The sequence below is a fragment of the Mytilus galloprovincialis genome, chromosome 3 (assembly GCF_965363235.1).
Source record: "Mytilus galloprovincialis chromosome 3, xbMytGall1.hap1.1, whole genome shotgun sequence".
In the NCBI taxonomy this organism is placed as follows: Eukaryota; Metazoa; Mollusca; class Bivalvia; order Mytilida; family Mytilidae; genus Mytilus; species Mytilus galloprovincialis.
The window spans coordinates 6,641,729-6,657,639 of record NC_134840.1 but is presented as its reverse complement, the minus strand read 5'-3'; the positions used below and the strand labels follow the sequence as shown (position 1 = coordinate 6,657,639).

Sequence of the window (15,911 nt, the reverse complement as noted above, 5' to 3'; positions counted from 1 at the left end):
GCATAAATGAAAAAACATAGAATGAGTCCCTCATTTTCCTGTCATCACTTGCTTCCAGTAACTCCGGCTTTAGTACTGGCTTTACAGTTCGAAATTTTTTTTAAATACCAGTTTAAATTACAGGGCTCCATTCATTCGGTATGGATGTATAAGTACGTAGCCACGTTCAATTATTTTACCTCATTAGATAATACTTATTTTTCTAACCATTATTAGACTGCTATTCGTTTGGGAGGCTTAAATATGTAGTTTGTGTTGCAATTGCCCTACCGTTGTCAAATTTGAAACATTATACCAGCTTGGATCGGTTAGGACATTTTTGATTTTTTTGTTTGAGGACTGCCCTCAATGTGTAGTTATAACATCTAAACTGTCACAACCTTTGGAAATTTAGAGTTGTGCCAGTTCACATCGAAAATAACTATTTTCATTTGGCAATATCTTTGTAATCTTTGCGCCGTGTTTGGAAATTTTAAAATTGTGTATCAGCGTCTGTGGTGTTCGCTTAAATTGTATAAATTTCAAGATTCAGAAAAAGTTTCTCAGTTTGAATATATTGACATGATTCATTTGACATCGTGCTATTATTGAAGAAGATATCTGTTATCCGAAATATCTAGTATTTGTTCATTTTATAGTTATATAATGGTGATGTTGTACCCTTTTTGACTTGTTATATATTATATTTTGTAGTGTACAGAATCATATAACATGATCCATCGCCCTGTAAGATTGATCGTTGACTATTTATTCAGTCATTTTATATAATAGATGTATATTGTATTAAGATAATCTTTTTACAAAGCTTGGGTAGAAGTTTATACAAACAAAGCAAGCGAGCCGAACAAAGCTTTACTTTACAAGCATTATGAAATTAGCCCTAATCAAAATTGTAAGGAGATGTGGGAAGCCAACGAGACAAAATAATGTTACATTAACAAGAGTTTAAATGAAGTTGATGTAAGCAGTTTATACCACATGGCCTTCCGCGAGAGGAAAAAAACGCCGTTATGGCCATCATGAAAAACCCCGCTGTAATGGCAAAGCACTAACATGAAAAAAAAATCTGTAAAGCAAATAAATCGAGAAAGCCAACTACCTTGCTCATGTATGTAATGATTGTCACCATTTCCAGCTTTCACCATTATTTTCATGACACAGCAAAGTTATTTTTAATAACTCTTTGGAGAAATTGTCACCGTGTATAATTCCTGTTATTATTGGGACATAATATTCATTTATACAATCATCATTTACCTTTTTAGGAATACTAAATGGTCGCCTCTTAAGAGTTAAGAAACATTTGATGATACGCTTCCTTTTCTATTGATGAGGAAATTATAATTAATTTACATCATTTCATCATTTATTATCATCTGAAAGTCAAACAAAATTCGTTCTCCAAGGAATATTCTGAAATATGTACACCTGATTAAACATTCGGAAAGGCCTGCGGAACTTCTCGTTATTGACCCGCTTGACAATTTGAAATGAGGGGGGGACAGTTTGAAAAGTGGTTCAAAAAAGGATATAAATCCATCATATGATAAGCTAAGACATTTTATTTATTATTTGAGATGTTCATTTGTAAGGATAATGATATAAGTAAACTTAAAACTGTCGAAAACATAGTCAAATTGTCGTTCAAAGTTCCCACAAAAATTCGTTGGGAATCCGCTACGAGAAAATGGATGGTTGTTATAAGACGTTGCGGTTCAACATTGATAGTAAAAAAAAAATATCCGATAAAAACGTTGAATGTAAATGATATGAACCTGCAGCGTCTTATATTATAGGACTAATTATAATACATGCTTGTCACACATAATTGGACGATACGTCGGAGGAACATTCCATTCTCAAGTTCTACTATTATTTCATTGGCTGCTCGATACATACAGGGGCCGTATGCATAAAACATCTTAACTTAAGTATTCCTTAAACTTAGATTTCACTAAGAATTTCCTTAGTTAAGTAAAATTCTTAAGTGGTATGCATAAACTTACCTAAGTCTTCACTTAACTAAGGAATACTTAAATTGGAACCTTTCTCTAGATAGCTACCGTATGACATATTAGCTCATCACATGTACTCATCCGTGTGAAAGTGTGTTATGATTATTTAAATTTATTGATCAATGTATGCTTTTATTTTAAAGAGCTGGGGTTAAATTGATATTGGTATGTACAACAATTCAGTAGAACGTAACAAAGAAAAACGATGAACAATTGGCGCATATAAGACAACGCTTTTTAAGGTTGATGTTTTGACGGATGAGCATTGGAAGAAAAATATTTCGGTAATCCAAAACTTTCCTCTACTTGATCTTTAATTATCTTTCATTGACGTAATATTTTCTGGAGACAACACTATGTTTTAAACTCTTACAAAGCATGATCAAGATTGCAGTTGCGTAGCACAATACTGAGTGAAGCATTGCAAGCATGTGCTAACAAATAATTTACAAAACATTTTTTTTTCATTAAAATGTTTAATAATCGTTAAGCTTATTGTGCGCTACCATCTCCCTTTCCAGACCCCTTGCTTATATTTGCTTATGGTTTAAAAAAATCTATTTTATTGTGAAATTAGCATTTTTATCACTTCCCTTTTACAACAAAAAAGGGGAGGGTAGATTTTTTTCTCGAGAAATCCATATACAAACTAGGACATTTTTCAAAAGTCCTACAATCTTTACTTTATTTAGGTTCATGCTCCCCCTTATGAAAGAAGAAAGAAATCCACCTCTGCCATGGGTAGGTCTTAAAACTTTTCGATTTTGTTCCTGTAAGTGAACAAAATTAGGGTATGCCCTACATCTTAAGAATAAAACTAAATTGAAAAATCAAATGATCAAGAAAAGAAAAAAGAAAAACAACAAAAAAACCTACGCACTCAAATAGAAAATGTAGTTTTGCATGCTCTCTCTTCATTCCTTAATTCGGTTTTAGCTAACGGTTAGACAATTGATGTTCTGCCAAAAAAACATACTTTCGACTGATTTTTAACTATTTTTGAAAATTTAAGGTAGCTCTATAGGTATACCTTAGACTTAAGTGTTATCTTAGGCGTTTCCTTAGTATAAGGAGTTTTATGCATACCACTTAAGTTTTGTGGGCGTGACTTAAAACAACTAAGATTTTACTTAAAAAATACTTAGTTTAAGATTTTTTATGCATACCACTTAGATAAAAAGGGCGAAGTTTCCTTAACTTAAGTGTTTACTAAGGAAAATATCTTAACTTAAGTAGCTTTATGCATACGGGCCCAGAAGCTTTTCAGGAATGTTCCATGCACTATATTGATCGTGCTTTATTTCATGTTTATAATAAACACTTTAAATTTGTTTCGAGGTGTGACCTCCAGACCCTACATGTTTATTTACAAATACCTCGTAAATAAAACAAACATGGAATAAATACAAAGCTTTTGATATATATATATATATATATATTATATAGTGAAAGCATCGTGATTTGGCGAAAATGTGCATGCCAGTACTGTATACGAATTTAAAAAAAAAAACTGATTTACATGTATGTAATTTTTATTGAATTTTCAAGCTGAAGCAAATTGAGCATCATGTAAATAAAGCAGTACAAATTACTAGATTACACGTTAATTAAAAATATAATATTGGATACTATGACTTGAAATGGCGTTTCTATAACACCTGTTGTACAATCCAGTATTTTTATGGTAAAAAGCTGTTTGCAAGATACATGGTTTTAATCACAAAACTCATTGTTCAATTAGAAATTTGAAAAATATTACGACTAAACACAAATATTCTACTGTTATTTTAAAACCTTAGTAAATTCACACTCTTTCATGAACGTGGGTCTCTGAGGATTTAACCATGAAATCATGAAGGATTTTTACCAACAAGTAACCTCAGTGTTCACAGACTCTGTTGTCTCGTCATAGTTTGTTCGTTTCGAATGCGGGAGGTTGTTTGGTCGTCGACTGCGTGAGATTAAACACTTTAAAATTGACATATCCTACTTTTTTGCCAAGCATGGTTCATTTAGAAGTTCAAACAAAGACTTGTCACTTCTGAAATCAAAATATGAGTGTGTGTCGTTATGAAATGTTTTCCTGGAGAACTATATGTTAAACATCAAAAGGCAGGGTACATACACATCATCAGGCGTTGTAAACATGGGACATGTCCAAGCCACTTAAGGTGATTGTGCGTCACTAGATTCTAAGAAAAGAATACTGCATTAGTAACTTTTTCGTAGTCTTGATATTTACAGATAAATAACTTTATTAAACGCTTAGCACACGAAGACAACTTATCACATATTTGTCATCTTTAACTGCTTCAACTGATTAAAATGATTGTTGAAAACATCAAAAGATACAACACCACGTGGTGTCCAAGGTGTAAACTGGCCGCAATGTTACTGATATATTTCCCTGTTTTGCTGCACCACCCACTTTTAGTTTTCAGATCTTTACAAAGATGTGCATCCAAAGAACTAATCATATTTATCGATTTACCTACAAAATCATCATTGATGCATTTTCCAATCACATGTCCATATCGACCAGAACTGGAGACGGAAAATGCAGTGCAATCACAAATTAATGGATTATTTCTTAATGATATTTCGGAGAAAAAACATGGCACGGACTCCGCTAAAAATCTAAGAGACGAAATTTTATTATTATCAAGAAAGATTGAAATCGGACCTTGTATTCCAGTAAATGCCAGTTTTGAAATCTCAGAAATATTCATGTTTTGCAGATAGATATGCTTTGCTTTTACTCCAGTTAAAAACATACTATGAAGGGATTTGAGTCTGTTATTAGATAAATCTAAATCGTCTAGTTCACTTATTGTTTGTAATGGAATTAAAGGCACGTGTTCCATACCAACACTTTTAACAAACAACTTTTTCAGACTAGCCTCTATCCCACTGAACATTGTGTCAGTAAATATCAACGGGTTTCCACTTATATCTAAAACTTGTAGGTAAGCTGTGCTATCAAACGAATCATTTTGTATATGTTTGATGAAATTATGTGACACATTCAGATTTAATAACGAGGGGAGATCCATTAGTCCGATAACCCAGAAATGTCCTCCTATCAACTTATTAGAGCTTAAGTCAAGCGTCTGTAAACTGTTACCTAATCCTCGGAATGCATACCTGGGGAAGCTGTTTATCTGGTTCCTTTGAAGATTTAAATACAGTAGTTTTGTCAAGTTAGTAAACGTTCTTTCTGATAGGTACTGAATTTTGTTCGACGATACATTCAGATGAGTAAGATTAAATAGTATTGAAGTTACTGATAGTGGTACCGTCCTTAATAAATTATCAGATAAATCTAAAACCTCCAGCTGTTCTATTCCTTGAAATGCGGTGTTCTGGAACAACGCTATCTTATTAGAACATAGACTAAGTCGTGTGAGCGAGAACATATTATTGTCTTTAAAGAGTGGAACAACTTTAATCTCGGCGGCACCGTTATTACGATCCAGGTTTAACACCTTCAAGGAAGTCAGATTTCTAAGAAAACATAAACTTTTGGTGTTATCTAAACTTATTTTTGTAGATTCTAGGTGAAGAACCTGTAAACTTTCTAGTCCATCAAAAGGATTTGAATTCATTCGATAATTGAGTGAATTATCACTTAAATCAAGATTTTGAAGATAATGGAAGTTTGAAAATGTATCTCCTAAAATATTCATGTTAAGCATGTTTCCCTCTAATGATAAGAACGTTAAGTTTTTAAAGCGACCCAAGTTCTTCAAGACGCTATGACTCAAGAAAGAAGCCTTTTTAAGATTTAATTCCTCTAAAGAATCGTCAATTTTTTCAAGAATCTTTTTATAATTTTTGATATTTTTGTTTTCACTTATATCTAACTTGTGAATGTGTAAGTCGACAAAAATATGAAGTGGTAGTATTGAATTTGTGTTTCGTAAATTCAATTCATGAATATATAATCCTTGTAATTTACTAAAATTATTATAATTGTCTTGTCCTTGGATGAACATTTGTCTGTCTGAACAGTCTATTGTTAATACAGGTTCAGAGTTACATGAACACGGATCCAGGTCAGGACAACTCCAGTTTCTAGCAAAAACAACGGAACACAACAAGATGCATTGAAACATTAACATGGTCTTCTATCTGAAAGAAATTAAAAAAAAAAACACCATTAACATAATTACGCTACGTAGTCTTACATCTGTTGTAGGAACGATATAGTATATTATGATACACATATACTACAATCTAATTAAAATATCGATAAATCGTATATTCGTTGAATAGGAGTAATTCGATTGATATATAATGGGAACAATTTAAAATAAAGTTTGTTGAATGTGAACTATAATTGTTACTTTAGTCTGCTTTATTATTAGTTGTAATTGTCTTTGAACTTGTTGTCAGTAACAGCGAGTACTCTAAAATCGCATCCTAGCGTCGTTTTAAATAGCTGTAGGAATGTATAACTATCCTGCCACGTCTGGTTTGCAGGGCCGTAACTACCTATGAGGCAGGGGAGGGAGTTGCCTCCCCTGAATTTTCTACACCAAAATTTTTTTTTTGAAGTATTAAAATGAAATATTGAAAATATGTCCGCGAAGAATTTGAATTTATAGTATAAACAACACAAATTTACAGTGTTATCATGATACGTGATAGATGTCATTTTCCGGATTTTTGATCGATAATGAAACGTTTCAGTATTTGTTTGGTATTTTTTGTTCGTCTGTCTGTTATTCAGTATTCGTACGAGAACACATATTAAACTTTACTTTTCGATAATTTTAAATAAAACATAATTGTTCACATTTATTTAGGGACTCAATTAAGCATAGGAAGTTCCCTTTGTATTGTGAATCTTAAATAATATTGGAAATTGGTTACCAGCTGAATCAGCAGTTGGATCATTTTTTTTTAACGTTTCCCGATCGTACGAGAACATTATGGTCAATGCCTTAGTAGTTAAACACTCCCATTCGTTGTAGCAGGGACTTTCTATACTAAGTATATATACTAGTATAGAAAGTCCCTGGTTGTAGTTATATACATCTTTGTTCAGCTTTCAAAAATATTGAAATTCAAGGTCCTCGATAAAAAAAAATATATCTTGCGTTCTATGATCTTGCTTTATATGTTTTTTTAACTTACCAGTTTGATTTCTAACAAAAAGATTTTTAAATACAAATAATAATTGTTTGCATAAAAATTGCTTCCAGGATCCAGCAATACTGATGTTTCTTAAAGAAAGGAAAACGAAGGAAAACGGGTCATTTTAGCTAGATTTTATTGAGAAAAACATCCGCGGTCACAATGTATTTAATGTTAATAATTAAAGGTCAAAGTACGGCCTTCAAGACGGAGCATTGGCTCACACCGAACAGCAATCTCAGCTTGTTTTTGCATAAAAATTGCTTCCAGGTTCAAGCAATACTAATGTTTCTTAAAGTAAGGAAATCGAATGAAAAGGGGTCGTGATGAAGAGAAAATCCAGAAAAGCGCTTCGGACGCAATAACTTATTAAACGTGTTGTTTAGCCATTTTAATGAGAGGGGAAAATCGGCGGGGGCTGCACCCACAACCCCCTCTTTAAGGGGCCTCATTCGGCTGCCCCAAACCCCTGCCTCCCCTGAATTCGAACCCTAGTTACGGCCCTGGTTTGTGTTTTTGTTTCTTTTTTTTTTTGCTGTGTATCGGTCGAATAAGCTAAGACCCTTTAAAAAAATTTATAGTTTGCTCATGAATATGTTGGACTGTCGCACCACTGTCCCAGATTAGAAGCGGACACCCGCTTACATGTTTAACCTCACCACATTTGTGTGTCTGTTTTGTCAGGAAGGAGCCTGTAATTCAGTGGTCGTTATATTCATTTTTCGTGAATTGCATTTTACATAAATTAGGCCGTTAGTTTTCTCGTTTGAATTGTTTTTGTAATTTTGGGGCCTTTTATAACTGACTTTGCGGCATGGGTTTTGTTCATTGTTGAAGGCCTTGTGGTGACGTATAGTTGTTAAATTCTGTGTAATTTGGTATACAGTTATATTGTATATATTTGGTATCTGGTGAGGAGTTGTCTCATTACCAATTATACCACATCTTCCAATTTTTATAAATAATAAATCATAATTCATATATAGTGTGAACAATTAAAAAATAAACAAAATCCATAACGTAGTAATAAGAAATACGAAATGATACACAACGAGACGATAAACAATAAAACTCATAATTATTAAACGGTTAATAGCCTTTTCCATATCGATCCCACTAATAAATTCCTTCTTCATTATTATATGAACTTTCATCTAAATAGCCAGTAAGGGTCATTAGATTGTCCAGCCGTTCCAATCATTCTCTAATGCATCTCAATTAAGCATGGATTTAATCGGTGCATTTCTTTGGTAGGATTCCAACTAGTGTCAGGATAAATTATATAGAATGATTAATTTCTTGACAGGGGAATTAGTTCTCTTTCATTTTCTACAGAAGACTACAATGTTTGATATGCCCATATGCGGCTATTCTGATTTTCTATCAATGATTTTATGTGTATGCAGCATGACAGAATCAGCTATGAGTCAAACATTTCCAAACCGATCTGAATTCTATATCTTCCATTGAACAAAAACAAACATAACATGAATAATCATACTTGTAAAGGGTCGTTTTCTAAGATCATCAATTTTGTTAATATATGTTTGTATTTTTAATTCTTGATTAAAAGCAATGTGTAATTTTTTTACAAACTAAAAGAAGACATATTGGTCGTTTTTGGTTGTCTTTCTTTGTTTAATCCCATTTATTCATAGTTTTCCAAAACTTTTCAATATCTGTTTTAATGAATTTCGTAGCTCTTCAGAACACTTTTGGCATAAAATTTATGATATCCGTTATTCAAGTGGGTCTTTGAAGATTTTAGCATTCGTCACATTTTACTCCAACAGATACATTGAATTTATTTCGAGCTTGAAGAAATGCTTCTCATTTTTCTTTGCAGGAATTATCGAACCCTAATTGTTTACATTTATTCATGTTAGAAGTCTTTCTACATATTTTCTAGACTTGCAAAGTATATCAATAGCAAAAATTATGAATTTATATTCTATTTTTTCACAGTATTATATATAACGTAAGCGTTAATGTTTTGCTAATTGCTTAAATTATTCAAACCTGAAGAGCTTCGGACGCATGACATATATAATGTGTTGTTTTCATATTTTAGAAGATCTTCTCGAATCTTTTATTGTAAATATGACAAAAAATGTAAACTGTTTTAAAAATGAATAATACAAGTATAATACAGTACTAGAACACACCCGCGAAATCGCGGGGAAATAGAGCGTATGTAAACTGTAAAAAAAATATACTGACTGGAGAATTTCAGGAGTGATATCAAAAGTCAAAGGTAGTTAGGGACTGGGCACATTTTTTTGCCCTCCCCCTATTTTCCAAATACCGATTTTTATACCTTCTGTTTTCTGTACTCTATGAACATGCATATATACTTTAATTACTATACAGAGAATTTCAGGAGAGGTATCAAAAGTCAAGGGTACTTAGGGACTGGGCACATTTTTTTGCATATGTATATATATACATCAGTGAACGTCATGAATAGTAAAGAGCCCCCCCCCCCTTTCCAAGATAACCATTGGAATTTATAGTAAATTATAACAAATACAGTTATTCATAGTAAATGTATGTATACAGAAATATATCTGCAGTGACCGCCGTTGATAATAAACCATAGGCGGATCCCAGGGGGGGGAGACCCGTTGAAAAAAAATTGTTGATTATATGGGGAATCACTGAAGTATGAGAGGAACGCCTCCCCCTTTTTAGGTCAGTCAGTGCCCCCCCCCCCTCCCTTATGAAAAGTTCTGGATCCGCCACTGTGAACTAAATGATAGTAAATAACAAATATTATTCATTTTCGTTTTCCTCCCAAAATAACCCAAACTGAAACACGTTAAGCAAGTATCAAGTATGATAAATGCTAGAACTCAAAATGATAGCAGAAAGCAAATTTATATACTTTATTCATAGTCTTTGTATGTTCAAGGTACAGAAAAGGAATTTATAGTAAATTATAGCAAATACAGTTATTCATAGTAAATGTATGTAAGTATGTACAGAAATATATCCGCAGTGACCGCCGTTGATTATAAACCATAGGCGGATCCCAGGGGGGGCTGGGGGCTCTGCCCCCCATTGCGTTGAAAAAAATTGTTGATTATATGGGGAATCACTGAAGCATGAGAGGACCCCCCCCCTCCCTTTTAGGTCAGTCAGTGCCCCCCTCCCTTTATATGAAAAGTTCTGGATCCGCCACTGTAAACTAATTGATAGTAAATAGCAAATATTATTCATTTTCGTTTTCCTCCCAAAATAAATAGCAAATATTATTGATTTTCGTTTTCCTCCCAAAATAACCCAAACTGAAACACGTTAAGCAAGGATGATATATGCTAGAACTCAAAATGACAGCAGAAAGCAAATTGAATCATATACTTTATTCATAGTCTTTGTATGTTCAAAGTACAGAAAAACACAAACCGGAAGTCTAATCTGACTTAAAGTTTTGTCCAATGACGGGAAAATATCTGGACGCATTCTTTTTCGTTTTTATCCCAAAATAACCCAAACTGAATGATCATCTATACTATTAAACGAGAAGACCTCATTTTGTGTGTCGCTTCTCCTCCTTCCACAATAAATTAATCATCATGCCTCTGTGTCCTATAGGTAACATGTATAGTCGCATTTGTCATCCATTCTTATGATCATTCAGTTTAAGAATGGATGACAAATGCGACTATACATGTTACCTATAGGACACAGAGGCATGATGATTACTTTATTGTGGAAGGAGGAGAAGCGACACACAAAATGAGGTCTTCTCGTTTAATAGTATAGACTAGTGTTGTCTTAACATGAGTAATCGTGTCCGTTTATCAGGTTGAGTCTGATATTATACACAAGATTGATTGACTGATTGATTGATTGATTGATTGATTGATTGATTGATTGATTGATTTATTGGGTGGTGTTTGACACCATCTTCAGCACTTTTGTGATATTTGTTCGTGGTCAGTCTTTATTGATGAAGGCATGCAGAGTACCAGGAGAGCAACACTGACCTTTGGTAGGAAATCTGACAATCCTATTCAATAAGATTAGAGTCGAGCACACCTGCAACGTGCGGGGTTGGGACTCACTACCGATCACTACCTCAGTTTCGACAATCGAGTGATATAGAAGATTGACTACTTAGACCACTCGGCCACCAAGGCCACGTCTCTTTCCTGATCATTTTGGTGAAATAAAATCAGTTGTTTTAGTGACAAACACACCCTTACAGGCAAAATCAGCTGTTACTAGCTAATGAGATACAAAATCTGCCACACATTGTTGTTTGTGTTTTGGGATGTTTTTTTTTACTGGGATGACGGTAGATAACATACTATAAAACGCGTTTATTTGTACATCTATACACGGACTTTGTTATTTGTATTACTAAACTTGAACCCAGAGTCTCAGAATCTGCTATAAACAAAAACTCTGGAGTGTTTCAGAGAACGTCTTCTTTTCGTTAGTTTTTTAGTATTATAGTATTTGCAATTAAATCTCAAAACAGAAAATTTAACATTTATATTAATTTGATGGTATGTTGTGGTTTTTTGTTTGTTTGTTGGTTCTCATTAAAGCAGACAACCCTTTTCACACATACACATGGCCAACACCGCATATATGGCGTCCAACGCGGTGATCTGCATATCAATAACATTCGATAAGTTTTAAAACAAATTGTCATTAGAGACACAATAAATTTCTTTGAGCATATTATTCATAATATTATTCCGTTTTTTTTTTGTTTTTTTTTAGAAAACTGTATAACAGATGTGTCTACAACTGTAGTCTGCAGGAAAGGTTTTGTTTCCGTCACCAGCTGTTGCACCTTTTATTCCTATTATCTTGTGACCGATTTAGTGTCCTGCGATGCCGGTGACATTTTCAAATCGATTCTGTTCACGTCGGTATCGCTATTAATTTACGATTTATTGGTTTGGGAATTGTTTTCTCAAATGAAATCAAGAGAGAGACTATGAATAATTAACTTTGGGTAAATACGTGACCCTTTTATTGATGAATCGAGTTGACCGTTTGTCTAATGTTAAAGTTGTCGCACAAAACGCTATTTGTTAAACATCCACCAGGCATTAATGATAATTGGTTCTGAATAAATGTACACAAAACTTGACACTACTGTTTAAGATTAAAGAGAACTGTAACCTCAGGAAATCCGGGAGTTTATCATTTATAATATCAAAGCGATTTGTGTGAATTGAAAAAGACATAAAGTTTTAAGTGCCAACAGCCATCCATCCATTTTTATTATTTAATCATTTAGTCACCAAAGTTAAAAGATTATAGCATGTTAAATAGCAATATTAAAATGGCCATCATACTTCACAGTTCCGGTCCGTATTTTCCATCCACACGTTAATTTGTTCTCTATTCAACGTTTTTTTTTTTTATATAACGTGAAATGTATAATATGCGCTGGTTGTTATAAAACAGTGCAAATTGAACGTAAATCCCTTTTTGTCAATATTGTTCGATATGGACTGTGTTATTTGTTTTTGAAGTGGTCTCCAAAATTGATATCTCAAAAACCAAGCAGGTCGATAAAATATTTGACATTCAGCTTAACGTTTATTATAGTAACTTTTCAATATCCAGCTAAACAATTAGATTTGGAGAACACTTTATTGCATGCTTTCAATCGTCAATACGACCAGATCATCATTTTTCATGATTTTAGATAAATATAACATATCCGTAAAATGAACTTTGTTTTGAAACATATTTGTATTTTAAATAGTTGTTTCATCAGTCTGTCAGTCTATATATGTGCACATAACCAGTAATGATTCATTCACTTATTTATTGAATCATTTATCAAAAAAAAAAAATAACAGTAGTAAGTGATGATTTCATTTTGAGATCTCAACTTGATGTGAAGGATGAGTGTTAAGACAGGAAGATCCAGAAGGAAATAACCACACATCAAAGAAAAACATGAAACATAAAATACACAAGAAAATAACCATATATCAAAGCCATACGCGAAACATTAAAATACACTAGAAAATAACCATATATCAAAGACAATCGTGAAACATTAAAATACACTAGAAAATAACCGTACATTTGTATATCAAAGAAAAGCGTAAATCATTAAAATACACTAGAAAATAACCATATATCAAATAAACAAAAAAAAAACAGGAATCATTTAAGTTTACCATAAAATAAACATATATAAGGAAAAAATTTAAATAGAAAATATTCATATGTCAAAGCCGTACATGAAAAATATAATTGGCATTCACCTTTTATTACAAAAATACACGTAAAAAACAAGCCATGCTGTTGTCTCGTTGGTTCATAATCAACATTTCTTTTGATTTAGTAACGCCTTACAAATGCACACATATTGACAATACATTCTATCGTAGACGAATTTATAGTTTTATTCTTTTCTTTGCTCTTTGCAAGTTTTGTGCTGTAGTTATAAGTAACTTCCAAGACAGAGTAAGATGTCAAAGGCCAATTCAAACTCATACAACACAAAAAAGCTTTCTTTGCCATGAAACAAACAGTACACAAAACGCAACATTGAAAAATAAAGACTGAGCAACACGAACCCAAACATTAACTGGGGGTTGTCTCAGGTGCTCTGGAAGGGGCAAACAGATCCTGCTCTACATATCAGTGGAACCCGTCGTGTTGTTCATGTAAGATGGACTTGTAGTGACGACTATTAGAATATATCTGTCGTCATCTGTGAAACAGATTTTCAATAAATATTACCGATACAATTTAAAATTTATTTGGGCTACTCCTTGAAAGTTCTTGCTCGAGTCTGTGATAGCATATAAGAACCATCTGTACTGTCAATTTGAAAAATCTTACCAATAACTTTCTCAGAGCTGACAAAAGGCTCTGTTTTTATTATTTGATGTGATGTAATTACTAATCAATTATTTCAATATTAAAAATTACAATAACTCTTTTAATTACTCATTATATTTATAAATTAGAAATGCATGAAAAAAATATCCATATTTGGATGTCTAAATGTGAATAAAAACAAACAAGATTTCAACGATAATGTAACCCCAAAAAATGTAATACATATTACTTACTTACCGAATTAAAATAATCAAATTCCTAAACTTTCTTCAGATACAGTCTGGAACACCCTTCATAATTCTACCAATCAGACGACCAACAATACGCATGCTCAACTAATTTTCTATGTTTCATAGAGGAAAAACTGTCAAAACTAAACATCAAATAATAAGAGAACTGACTCAACACAGATATTGTCTGTCTGAAGAGATACAAAAATCAATTTCTTTTTATAGTTGATGCAAATCATACTCAAATAATTCTATCAATGTTCATGAAAACTGAAGAAAAGATTTCGAAAGATTTGTTTAACAAGTAATCATATAAGAGTTTCGGCTATTTATTAATAATAACATGAATGGTACAACAAAGTCATGTTGATGCTGTTTTGCGCATACGAAACATTGGGATACAAGCCCAATGTCCAAAGCTTGGATAATATATTCTTTTTTATCATATGACTAGATAGATCTTGAATAAGATTGGGTCTCTGTTAGTGTCTCAAATTAAAAAAAAAATGAATGACGAAAGTTACTAGTTTTTATATTTGGTCAGGGTTTTTAAAAAATGCGCAGTAAATATATTATCCTATGATCAGCATTTCAATCTTGCTGTTTGGGAGTGTATATTAAATAGGTAAGCAATTGTTTACTTAGATCTGCGATAGTAGAAGACTGCAATTATTTTGCATCAAGAGAAGAACCGGTCCAGGCTGCATAATCCCTGTATAGTACACATGGTTTCATCGTTCATTACTCTTTAAAGAATTATTGCACACTTAATAACAAAATCTATGATAAAAGCACTAGGGATATTGATATATCTTTTGAAATTTGAAGCTGGAAAAATATGAAGAAGAGGTACATTTTATAAAACTCTTTTTCCAAGCATCTTTTTAAGGGGTCTACACATGTGGTGGCAGCAATACTGTAATTACGCAGTAAATTTGGATTAAACAATTTATAACTACTCGAGCTTAATTCTTAAAATACTTCGATTTTAGTCTCATGAGTGACTCGCTTAAACGAACACTCCAAGATCGGACAGCAACGGAAAAAAAACAAAACCAATAAGACATACCTATAGATTTCAAAAGGCTTCGAAGATTAGGTAATGTAGTCTTTTGTAAATATCGTCAATATGCATTTTTGATCTGAAAAAAATGTATTCACAAGATACACTATTGTAAACAGAAAAAATACAAAACGCCCAACTCGGTTAAAAATTGCATCATATTAAAAAAGCTCATTATATTATGCTTGTTAACTTCATGAACTTAGGCTCATTTACTGTAAACTCTTTTATTTATGGCAACATATGACATTTGTGAATCCTTTGGTGGGGATTGTCTTAGTCGTTGCTTTTCCATTAAAATAATATAAAGTTGCGCTTGATGTCTCATACCCGCTGCATTTCTTTGCACCTGGCAGGAACCTGTTGTTAAGCGGTTGTCGTTTGTTGATGTGGTTCATAAGTGTGTTTTTTGTCTGTCTCTTTTTACACTAGTCATATTTGGGACTTTTATAGCTTGCTGTTCGATGTTTCTAGACTCCTTGTTGAAGACCGGACTTTGATCCATAATAGTTTACTTTTACACAGTGTGACTTGGACTCAAAAATGACTAGTGTAAAACCATTTTCTTTCAACAGGGAATTCAACGGTCCACTCTATATAAAAAAACGAGAAACCGGAAACATAAAGAACCACATC

At 32.8% G+C, this 15,911-nt stretch overlaps 1 protein-coding gene across 1 annotated transcript; it reads right to left on the bottom strand.

Annotated features, from left to right (window-relative positions):
- Positions 1 to 3,535: 3,535 nt before the first annotated feature.
- LOC143067057 (uncharacterized) lies at positions 3,536 to 6,155 on the bottom strand. Its single transcript, XM_076240060.1, has one exon. It carries the CDS (start codon positions 6,134 to 6,136, stop codon positions 4,328 to 4,330), a length of 1,809 nt encoding a protein of 602 aa, XP_076096175.1. The 5' UTR covers positions 6,137 to 6,155; the 3' UTR covers positions 3,536 to 4,327.
- Between the last annotated feature and the right edge of the window lie 9,756 nt (positions 6,156 to 15,911).